Source organism: Misgurnus anguillicaudatus, chromosome 20 (assembly GCF_027580225.2).
Source record: "Misgurnus anguillicaudatus chromosome 20, ASM2758022v2, whole genome shotgun sequence".
NCBI classification, from domain to species: domain Eukaryota; kingdom Metazoa; phylum Chordata; class Actinopteri; order Cypriniformes; family Cobitidae; genus Misgurnus; species Misgurnus anguillicaudatus.
Window position 1 is genome coordinate 3,385,973 of NC_073356.2, and position 11,793 is coordinate 3,397,765.

Consider the following 11,793-nt stretch of genomic DNA (forward strand, 5'->3'; position numbering starts at 1 on the left):
AACACGACTGCCATCTACAGGTTTTTCTATTTCCTGCGTCCCCCACCGAACCCCCCTTCTGCGGGATCTCGCAGAATTTCGGAAGTGCTCGCGGCATTCTGGTCTCAGAGACACGCATTTTTAAAGGCCACATCTGTATAATGACTCTCCTGTAATCTTGGTACCATGTTTATATGGCATGATGAAGCATTGTTACCCTGAAACTTTCCGTTGTTTACTTTTTTACTGTTTATATGTGTGTGATAGGATTGATGTACAGAATAAACATGATTGAGAACATATATTTTTCTTGTTCTTTTATGTTGGTAACTATATATGACACATAATTTATGTATAATTGGCTGAAGCACCCTAATTGCCATAAACAATGGCAGCATATTATATTTTATTTTGTGAAGTGTACTTGGACTGCACTTATACCAGACACTAAATAAAATGGATGTTTAAGATGCCTTATTGGAAATGTACGTTACTCATGTATCAGTATCATAACTTTGTCTCAAGATCCACAATAGTATTGTAAACTCTTTCCGGGCCACTTTAAATCAAATGCGTATTGAAAAAGCTGTATTGTGTAAGCGTACTGTGGAGCTTACATTAGAGGAAAAAAATTCTTGTTTTTACAGTGTGACCAGTAATGCTAGTCTTTCTGTAAGCGCCTGCTATCCTAAACAATGCTCTTGAACCCAGGTGAGAAACAAGTACGCTTCCAAAATATACTTAACATGCTCTATTTTTGCGCACTCATTTCGTACTTAATATACCAAAGATTCATGTTGAAGTGTACTTCACTGTGCTACTTTGAGACACCTTAAATATGAACTAAAATGTGCAAAAAAGGTATTGAGGTACCACTTGTAGTAAACTTGAACCCATCTTTGTATGAAGGTTGAGTTGAAGTTTAATACAACTGTTAACTTAATGTTATTAGAGATAGTATGTTAAAAGTGATCTTTAGTTCATATTCATGGCATCTCAGAATAGCACAAATAAGTTTGATCTACAGAACATCTTAAGTACTAAAGATGAATTTTTTGTATATGAAGTACAAAATTAGTGTGCGAAAATAGAGCAATTTAAGTACACTATGGCAGTGTACTACTTTTCACTTTGGAAATATGAGATGTTTTAAAGCAATCTATCTCCTGGTCAAATGCATCAATTGTTTTGTGAAAAAATAATTTGATACGAAGTTGATTAATGTAAAGTAAATTTTTTCTTAAGTGAGGAACAAAACAGTAAAGAACAGAAAATCATGTGTACTGACAATAAAGGCAAAGTAATTAAATATACCCTCATTATGTTTCAGCGCAATGACTTTCACATGTCGGTGGAATTGGTAGCAGTAAATTTGTAGTTTTATAATGCAAACTCATGGTTTTATTTTAAATATATATATATATATATATTGTACCGGTATTACTTTGTTTTCTGAAGTTTCTTTGATCCCCTAATGATGATTTCACAATCAACTGACAACAGGTTAAATGTGTATTCACCTTATTTTTCACGACAACATGGGCGGCGCCATTTCGCTCATTTTGTCAACGTTCAACACCGGGCGCATAGACGATGAGCAGCTGAGACAGTGACTGAAGGCGACGCGTTAAGCTTAAAAAGCTCACCCGAGCGCCTTTATGTTTCTTTCTTACCAATTTTAAGCCAACTGAGGAATACCCTTATCCCAAGGTTTGACTACGATGTTCCGGTAACTTTAAACCACGCCGGGTGTTGAAAAGGTGGCCAGTTTCAGGTAAGCTATCTTAGCTAACTTTGTGCTCGTTCGCCTAAAGTTAGATTTGTGAAGTCCGTTCTACAAATACACTTAAGATCAGTGCCGGTCTTTCCTATACGCAAACTAGGCAATTTGCATAGGGCCCCGCACCACTAGAGGGCCCCCTTGATCTCAGAATGATTTAAAACCATTATATCAAAGAAAAATTATTATTATGTTTAATGAAAACAAGGCGCTATAATTTAAATAATTTGCAAACTTCCGAATTTATGCGGGTTTTTAAAAATACTTAATGATTTCTTAAATCAGTGATATACTCGGACAACATGCAGGCAGTCTCTCAATCCGAAGGCTGCAGCCTTCAGAGGTCACATTTGTAGGCTGCATATGCGTCATAAAAACGTATTTCAGAATATTAACAATTATAATGTTGACTATTATTCTTAGTTAATGGTTAATTGTTATATTATGTTTATGACTTGCAAATGAAATGCTCATTTAACTTAAATAAATCAGGCTTGATGACGTATGCAGCGCGCATATGCGAAATCCGGAGGTTGCAGCCTTCAAATTTAGAAACGGCCGCGTGGATGACGCAGAAGAGTGATTTGGTAACGATGCGCATATTATATGCCCACCATTGATTTAAAACAAAGCTATCCGTCTGGGGCAGAATAAAGGGGAAAAAACGTGAAGCAAGGGAACAAGATAAAGGATTTGCGCGAGCAGATTACATATATAGTCAATGCAAAGACGCATCCACACGCGTCCTAGCATGGGGCGATGCAAATGACGCGAATTGGGTGACGCAATTGCCGCGAAAACACGCGCTTTTCCCTTTGAACTTCAAGAACGCGCTCTCGCGCAGGATAATTTGACATCATGAGAGAGAGAGAGAGAGAGAGAGAGAGGTAAGAATGGTGCCCACCTCAAGAAAACTTATTAGAAGACTTGAAATTTGTAAAGGATTAAAGTATATGTCACTCGTTTAATTAGTATGTTAACTGGATAACACTGGATATAACTCATTGTATAGTTTAATAAAATAATGTATTTTGATTACACAAATCAAACCTAACTATATGATTGTTTTCAGCTGCTGACCAGCATAGGGAATCTCTATGGCTAATTTATAAGACATGTTGCTGATACAGTACTGTGTGTTGTACCTTATCTTGTTAATTAAGTCTTTTTGGGCATCTTATGCCTAGAATTATTCAAGGAGATTGATTCTTTTAACTTCCTTTAAAGTTTGATCAATTGTGCATAATGAAATGTGCAACAAATGGATATAGGGTGTCAAACTCATAGATTTGCAATATTTAAAATCAGAAACTATTTTTAAAATATTTGGGGTCAACCTCTATGACAGCTTTAAAGGGACACTTCATCATTTTGCATCATTGAAAGAAGGAAGTGCAATATCTTTGTTGAGGGAGTGAGACTACAAACACCCCTTTTCTTTGTAAAATAGGCACCAAATTCTAAATGTATGTTACATTTCGACTACAAATATAACACTTTCAATAAAGATTAATGTTTCTACGGGTGAAATGCTCTTTTAAAGCTGAAACTTATCAAATCCTATCAGAGGTCCAGAATGTCATTGAAACACACCAGTGGCTTTGCTGTCATCAGTATTAAACATGTTACCCCTCGAAGTACCCCTCCCCACAGAGCCCCCCCCCCACATAACAAATCCCAATTTAACCCCTGTGTATTAACAGTATGTATTTATATTCAATTTAATTTGATTCATTACATTCATTTAGATCAGGTTAATTTTTTAGTGCTTCTCACAGCACATTTTAAATCAAAACAACTTATCAGCAAATACATGTTTCATGTTATAATCAGCAAGTTTATCAGTAAGGGTTTCAAAGTAATGTGCATATGGGAATAATATACAGCTATAAGATAATACACTATGTGGTTAGTTAACAACTAACTAACAGCAACATTGACTGGGTTTTACCCAGATAGCACAAGTACGTCTGTAAGATGTCTGGTAAAGATCTGGAGATCTGGAATACATCTGGTGTGTAAAAACATCTTATAAAGGAAAAGAGCTGCTTTACATACATTCTAAATCAAACACGTCTTGCAGACATCTTCAATATGTCTGTCTATATGACATCTTTAAGGAGACGTCTCACAGACGTATTGCAGATGAGAAAACAATCTAAATAAGACATCTTGCAGATGTAAACGCAGACATCAAATAGACGTCTTCAAGATGCATGTGTGCTATCAGGGTCTGAATACACTGACAGAGGGCCCCTCACAAAGCTTTGCTTAGGGCCCCCCAGCATCTAGGACCGGCACTGCTTAAGATCAGTAACGTTAGTTTATAAAATGCAACTATTCGAATGGTTTTAATTGTCCACCTATATTTTTATATTTACGATAGTACAACGAGATGTTATAGTACATTGCATTCTTACAGTAGCCCACGTGATTCCTACAAGTTACTGAGATTTCAGATGCTAGAATGTCAGTTCATTTCTCATTCAGATATTGATAATGACCTATTTAACAACGTATTATTTAACACTGAAGTTAAAGGTTGTTTGTATAATGTTACTGTCTCTTTTTAATGCATCTCTCTCTTACACACTGTTCTGTTTAAGTATGGGTGCCATTTATATATTAATTCTCATGATGCAAGTTTATTTTAAATACTAACATAAAAATGTTTATGGTTATATTGTTTTCACAGATGCATTGATGTGTAGTGATGCAGTGGACAACTGTGAGGATGATACAATCAACATGTTCCTAAACTGTGATGCAGAAACACAATGGGAGGATCCATCCGTCTCTGACCACAACTACACTTTAAAATCACAACTCAACCTGAAGCAACCTACATCTGATATGGGAAAACAATGGTGCAGTTTCCCTGACAGGGCTTATCCTGGTCCCAAGCTAAAATGCATATTTGAGCTACAATAATTTAAAAACACCTTTTACTGACATACCTCAACATATATGAGTGCCATTGTTTTGTCACAAGATGCGCACCAGTCTTGTTTTTTTGTAGGGTTTGTTTGTAAAAACTAAAATGTCCTAATATAATTAAATCCTAGTCCTGTAAACCCTGTCCGAGAAACTGCTTCAATGTGTTGAGCTGGCACAAATGTACATATCTCTGCTGAGAAACAACCATCTTTGGTTCAGCTTTACACAGGGTTGATATTGCATCCATTACACAGTCACCAAGCACTTTACCAGTACATACACCAACAGCTTCCAGAAAAACACTTGGGATCAGCTCCTGATGACTCCGATAAAGCTGTGTCTTAATTTATTGCAGGGTGGTCTTGCTTTACCTGTTGTAAAGTTACATTAAACCTTCATATGTGATCAGATGTCATATGCAGTGATATTAAACATTTACAGTGTGATCAGATGTTGTGCATTTATATTAAACTTTTACAATGTGATCAGATGTTGTGCATTTATATTAAACCTTTACAATGTGATCAGATGTTGTGCAATATTAAACCTTTACAATGTGATCAGATGTTGTGCATTTATATTAAACCTTTACAATGTGATCAGCTGTTACATGTCATGCAGTTATATTAAACATTTACTATGTGATCAGATGTAACCTCCCATGCAGTTATATAAACATTTACAGTGTGATCAGATATTATCTGTAAGGAATTTCTTAAACCATATGTGAGCTTTGTAGATTCCACTTAAAAGGATTTAAGTCTCCTGATTTGAAGGAATAAGTTGGCAAGTTTGCAAATGAATTCTATCATGGTACCACATAAAAACGAAATAGTTATTGGACTGGCTAAGGTGCACATTTGCTATAAAAAAAAAAGACGAAATCACTGTGTAAATATTGGTAGACATACTTTTAATAATTTTCAATGTTGCTCCATCAACTCCTGACAGGACGAGGTAATTAAATATGCCAGGTTACTTGCCGCGGCCGCTTCATATCGTCTAACCACGAGACGATTGATGGGACAATATAAGACTATCCGAGCGTCGTATGAAGTTTTAACCGTGCTCCTAATTTAAAACATTTACAGCAGTAGCGATATTTGTAATTTCGCTAAAGTTATAGTGAACTACAAACAATCTTCTAACCACCAAACTAACCACCGAATGCACTGTGCCATATTAGCAGCGGAAGTCAGTTGACAAAATGCGGAAGAGCAAAGAATTAAAAAGGGGCGTGGCGGAATAAGGTGAATACAACTTGCTTTATTTATACAATATTAATAAAATATTTTAAACAAGTCTTTCTTTGAATTAAATATGTACATATATTGACTAAAAATAAAAAGTACTAAAAGTAGTTAAGAGCAATGTGGTGCTCAAATAAGTACAATTAAAATAACACTACTACAAAAATTGACCACACACTTTTCGAATTTTTTTTAAAACAACAAACTCTTCAATGTTTGCACACTGTTAAAGCAGCAGTTGAGTGCTGTTATGGTATTTATATACAGAAGATTGCACACCACACCCTCAGAGAACAACAGTCCAAAAATAAAATGTTTTTTTAATGTCCATCTAGTCTAGTTGTACGTAGGACCGAGACGACCCCGGCCTAAACACTGTGTTGTCCATGTCCTCCAAAGTACTTGTACTTGGATACATCAAAGTACTACGGCGAGGTGGCACATAGTATGGCGTGGGTGATGGTGTGGGTGATGGGGATGATGATGGCATACGACGAAGGAGTTTACTTAAGAAGCGGTTTTGTGATTCTTGTAACTCTCGCATCATCGACATCTGTGTGGCTAGTTCTGCTTCCCTGGCTTGTTGTGCCTCCCTCCTCAGTCGCTCTTCATACTCTCGTTGCTCTGCCAAGCGAATTCTTGGTCTCTCCTCAAAGTCTCTGTCCATCTCCAAAAAAAGGTCCTTGACCTCTTTAACAATAAGCTGGGTCCTGGAAAGCGACTTTTTGGCCTTCTTAGCAGGAGGCGGTTGAGGGCATTCTGAAAAGACACAGCCAGGTATTATTTTTATTGAATTGTTTAATCAGGAAAACACACATAATACATGCCAGTCAAAGCTGAAAAACACAAACCATGTGGACTATTTTAAATGCCCACACGTTATTTAATGCGTGAAAACAAAAATACTCGATCAAAGTTTGTTTATTTCTCGTTTAAGAATGTTAATATTACAACACAGAACTCCTAATGGTTATGTTGCTCACCTGAACGGTTTTCGATGTTGGGCGATAGTACTGGGCTGGAAGCACACGTGGACGCCGATGGTGATGAAGATGATGATGATGATGCGATATCACCGGAACATGCCAGCTCTGGTGTAACCTCTTCTTCGCCACTGTTAAACGAAGACTCCATGCTTCCGAGCAACGCAACTGGGTTTGCTGAGTGGCTGGTTCCCCAGATAGTATAGCACAGGTCATAGAAAGGCCAGTCTAGTCTCCCGCTGCCGCTCTTGTTGTTACTGTCGTGTACCTGGTGAAATTTTTTGCGCAGCGTCTTCAGCTTGCTGATAACTTGTGATTTCTTTCTCATAAAGCCACGCTCGTGCATCTTTTCCTTTATGCGTTCGTACACCAGCGCATCGCGTACCGTGCCATTAATCTGGCGAACGATCTCTGCCTCCGCGCGGATACTGAGAAGCTCCCTGGTCTCAATTTCACTCCAGTTTGCAGACATGTTGTCGTCGTCGTTGTTATCGTCTATTGTTTCAGTACGAATGTAATTCTACATTTAAACCCCCCGGGCAAATAGTCGCTCGATATCTACGTCATTACGATGACGCGCGCGTCCTCACTTCGACACGCCCATTATGGCATTTGTCTGGCTTCTTGTTCACACAGGGGGTTACCCGCGTATCTTACTAGGTCCTCTTTCCGGCAACGATCCCAGAAGATTAACGGAACAAGTTTTTGTTCACACAGACGCTTGTCTGGCAATTTTACGGGTATTTTCTGGGACCAAAGGTCTGTGTGAATGGGGTTTTGGTGTCCGGATCCGTGAATCAAATAATAAAGGGGAAAAGGCTTAATTCCAAGTCTACAGAGATGAAGGGCAAGGAGACAAGCAGTCTCAGATGAAATTCGAGCCACTTTAGTTGACCATGTCCTTGTTCATGGTATGACTATGAGGGAGGCTGAGCAACGAGTAAAGCAGTGGCGGCTGGTGCTAAAAAAAATTTGGGGGGGGCGCACACTCAAAATCAAACTTTTACTGTAGTAATGCAGTACTCTTAATAGCCATTTATCAGGTGATGAGTATCATTTGCATTTAATGCTGAAAATGTTACAGTTGAAATCAAATGCACAAAATAAATGTACTATGAATCTGTAATGAACTAATATCAAGGTAATCATTCACACGCATGCACGCATACACGCACACACCCAGAGAGGTTGCGATAGACATTTTCAAATCTCCGTCATTTTTTTTTATAAACAGCGTTGTAAAGAGTCCTTCACAGTCATTTATTATCCGTCATTTCATGTTTTAATTATTTTAATTTTCGTTCACATGTCCATTTCTAATCATAAACTTACAAGACGAGCATACAAGTCAAATGTGTTTATTCATTTGTTTAGAGAACAGATTTTAAACGGAGACCGTGCATCACTTTACCATCACACGAAGCAGATGAATTAATGTTTTTTTTTTCTCACAGTGACAGCAGAGGCAATAAAACACGGAGCTTTTTGCTGAACAGGCAAAATGAACAAATCAAATAACAAAATACTACTGCGATTAAAATATCAATAAACATGTAAAAATCTGAATTGAACTAAACTCATCTGAAACCATCTTATGTAATAAACGCATGAAGGCAGATTAATGCAGACTCTTGTCATTAGATTTTGTATCTTTACCTTAGACAGGCGTCTTGTTGCAGCGCTCCTGTAATGTTTAACTTCAGCAGCCATGCGCAGACCAATCAGTGTATGACATCAAAATATCGCGAGAATATCTAGAAACCAGGGCGTCATTTGAGACATACATAGGAATTACATTCTCAAGTTGAGTTGTTTGGGCAATCTGCCAAAATGGCGCTCATATTTTTCTTTATCCTGCTTAAATCTTCTCCGTCAAAGACTTTTCGTTTAACGCGACCGAACACACACAAAAAGAGACACTAAAGTTGCCTAATCAAAGGCTCGTAAGTTTCCTTTTGCTTTTATAGCAATAGCACAAGCACATTTTCCCCTCACAACAGACTAAGTAACTGTTACATACAGTCCATCAGCTCAATATGCACAGTTCTTGAAGTTTCCTTAAAAACAGTGGTTTTCTCGTGGGTGCTTTTTTAAACTCTACAACAACAAAACTAACAACAAAGTTGACCAAGCCACGTAATATAGATTATATAAGCTCTCGCTCTCATTATGTCCACGCAACACAAGCTCAAACGTGCCACAAAAGTTCATGTCGTGCACGTATCACGCATTCAGACTTTAAAACAGCAAACAGGGAAAAATAAAACTCAAGAAGACTTACATGATATCCAGCTAGCCAACTCCGTTTGCCATGAGAAGTGGTGGAGAACACAGACTGCCATCATTTGACTCCGTTGGTCGATCTGGTCCAAGCTTCTTAATCCTTTATTTATTCATCAATTAAATACCTTGTATTGGGTGATTTTGTAAGGATAAAAGCATATTTTCCTTCATCTCAAGAAATTTCACTTGCTTTCACTGATCTGTACTGTAGCTATCAGTTAACACAGCAATCTCCAACGCGGTTATGAGACTCTTCGAATGATCCAATCACAGGAGGTAAAAAACATTAAAAGCAATATTGATTCGCTTTCAACATAAGTGGGAGTGTTTGGGGCGCACAGTCCTGTGCCCCAGGGCGGATCCAAAACCAGCCAATTAGAGCTCAGCGTCAGGTCAATTGTTTTTACCCTATTTACTGACCTACAAAGACACTCTTGAGGGGTGCGCCCCAGACACACAAACATGACACACACACACAACAAACTCAATTTTGATTTTTAATTTTTTTAAATAAATTATAACATGACTAACAGTCAAATAGTACAACTAAACGATTTTATTTTGTATTAATTTGCACTATATATTTAACTTTTTGGAAACATGTTAAAGTAGCTTTCCTCTCTGGCCAGCTTTAAGGGGGCGGCGCCCCAGCGCCCCCTAGTGACCAGCCGCCACTGGAGTAATAATAATAAGTTTAATTTATATTGCGCCTTTCCATAGCTCAAGGACGCTTCACAATAACAGCTAGGAGTAAACAGTAAATACATACAGCAGCAGACAGTGGACAATTGCCCAGGCCAAGCGATCGCAGTTGCGTTTCGCATTGCAAATGAAATAAACAAAAACCAAAAATAACATAAAACAGAAGCAAAAACAAGCAGGGTCAAATCAGGACAACATGGAAATTGGTTGGTAAGTCAAAAATCTGAGCAACAGGATAATTGAGTGTAAGGAACCTGATTATGAAAAACATGTCATGACAGATAGTATTTGTTAAACAAATGGGTTTTGAGTTTAGACTTAAATTCATGCAGTGTTGTTGCAGCCCTCAGAGACAAGGGAAGAGAGTTCCATAGCTTAGGGGCTATAACTGAGAAAGACCTACCACTCATAGATGAAAGGCGAAATCTTGGTTCACAGAAGAGTTTACAGTCAGATGATCGGAGGGTTCGAGGGGGAGTATAAGGAGAAAGTAAGTCAGAGAGATAGGAAGGAGCAAGACCATTGAGTGACTTAAAGGTAAGCAGGAGAATTTTGTAGGAAATACGAGAAGACAAAGGTAGCCAGTGGAGGTCGGACAGAATTGCAGTGATATGAGCGGATCGCTTAGTGTGAGTTAGCAATCTAGCGGCAGAGTTTTGAATATAGTAAAGCCTAATTTAAGTCGCTTCACTGTTGCCACCATCTTCAGACCCTTTAGGGAGGGAAACAGATAGATGTACTTACAGTAGGACTGCTCTGTACAGTAACTTTAGTGTGCATACACTGTTGGACTATGATATTGGAATAAAGAAATGCATACAATTGCCTTCCATACAGATAGACATATCATTAGATGAATGCCAGGTGTGGATCATGCAAGAGGATTTTACCCTCATTGTTTGGCTAGGACCAATATAGCCTGTGATGTGGATGAGATTCTCTGGGAACAGGGTACACAGATACAGGAACAGGATAACACGATTCAGGTAACCGGATCACAGGAATTACAACACTGAATCTAGACGAACGAACGCGCACACGACAGAGAACGAGAGGGCATTATGAAGACACCACATCAATGGGGAACAGGTGAACATAATTAATTACGTAAGACACGAGTACATAAGGGAGTAGGGTAAAAGTGACGAGACACTGGGAACTCGTGACACAAATACATAATATGAACACACGTGTCCCCACACAAAACACAATGCTGCCATGACCTTGCCCTCTGAAATCAGACCTAAATCATACACCAAGGTCAGGCAAGACCATGACAGCGACAAGACACTGGGAACACGTGGAAGCCACACTCACAATATGACTCCACATGTCCCCACACAGAACATAGTACTGTCATGGTCTTGCCAGATACATTCAGACCTTAATCTAGTACAAAAGGTCTGACAAGACCATGACAGTAACACCGTAATTTAAAACAAGTTTTATTTCAAATGAATAGGCTAAATGATCTAAAATTAACAATAATAGGCTAATCACTCAGTGTCATAGGTAGCTTGGTAGCTCATCGGTAGCTTAGCTACATATCATGTCAACATGACAACAGTATAGCATGTAAGCAATATCATTTGTGGGACCTTGTGCTACGCCCCTGGGGAGAACCACAAGCAACTTACCAGTTTTGGATATATTGTTTTGATTTTATTCCCCCAGTGTGTAATAATATGTTGTAGTGTGTGCATTTTTGAGAGCTTGTGTGTGATGTCTGAGGGAAAAGTTTGGTTTTTCAGTAAGAGTGAAAGTTTTGAGTGTAGAGCTTCATTTTGACCTGAAAATAGGATGTTTGGAGAATTGTGTGAGACGTTATGGAATTGTGTTTACTGTTTTGAGAATATAAGGCATAGTTTCAAGAAATGTG

At 38.2% G+C, this 11,793-nt stretch overlaps 1 protein-coding gene and 1 long non-coding RNA gene across 2 annotated transcripts; one reads left to right on the top strand and one right to left on the bottom strand.

Annotated features, from left to right (window-relative positions):
• The first annotated feature begins 1,516 nt into the window (after nucleotides 1–1,516).
• On the top strand, nucleotides 1,517–4,838 carry LOC141351308 (uncharacterized). The gene is made up of 2 exons (XR_012359517.1): nucleotides 1,517–1,753; nucleotides 4,455–4,838. It is a non-coding gene; the product is annotated as an uncharacterized lncRNA (long non-coding RNA).
• Nucleotides 4,839–5,943: 1,105 nt separating this feature from the next.
• Nucleotides 5,944–7,706, bottom strand: LOC129454174 (uncharacterized). Its single transcript, XM_073858001.1, has 2 exons — nucleotides 6,930–7,706; nucleotides 5,944–6,705 (listed from the first exon to the last, which is right to left on the bottom strand). Exons 1-2 carry the CDS (start codon nucleotides 7,399–7,401, stop codon nucleotides 6,278–6,280), a joined length of 900 nt encoding a protein of 299 aa, XP_073714102.1. The 5' UTR covers nucleotides 7,402–7,706; the 3' UTR covers nucleotides 5,944–6,277.
• Nucleotides 7,707–11,793: the final 4,087 nt, after the last annotated feature.

Bases quoted from the DNA above. Each gene is read 5' to 3' on its own strand.
- LOC129454174 (XM_073858001.1), bottom strand. From the start codon at position 7,401: ATGTCTGCAAACTGGAGTGAAATTGAGACCAGGGAGCTTCTCAGTATC. The intron at 6,706-6,929 runs GTGAGCAACATA...GTGTCTTTTCAG, and splicing joins CAACATCGAAAACCGTTCAG to AATGCCCTCAACCGCCTCCT.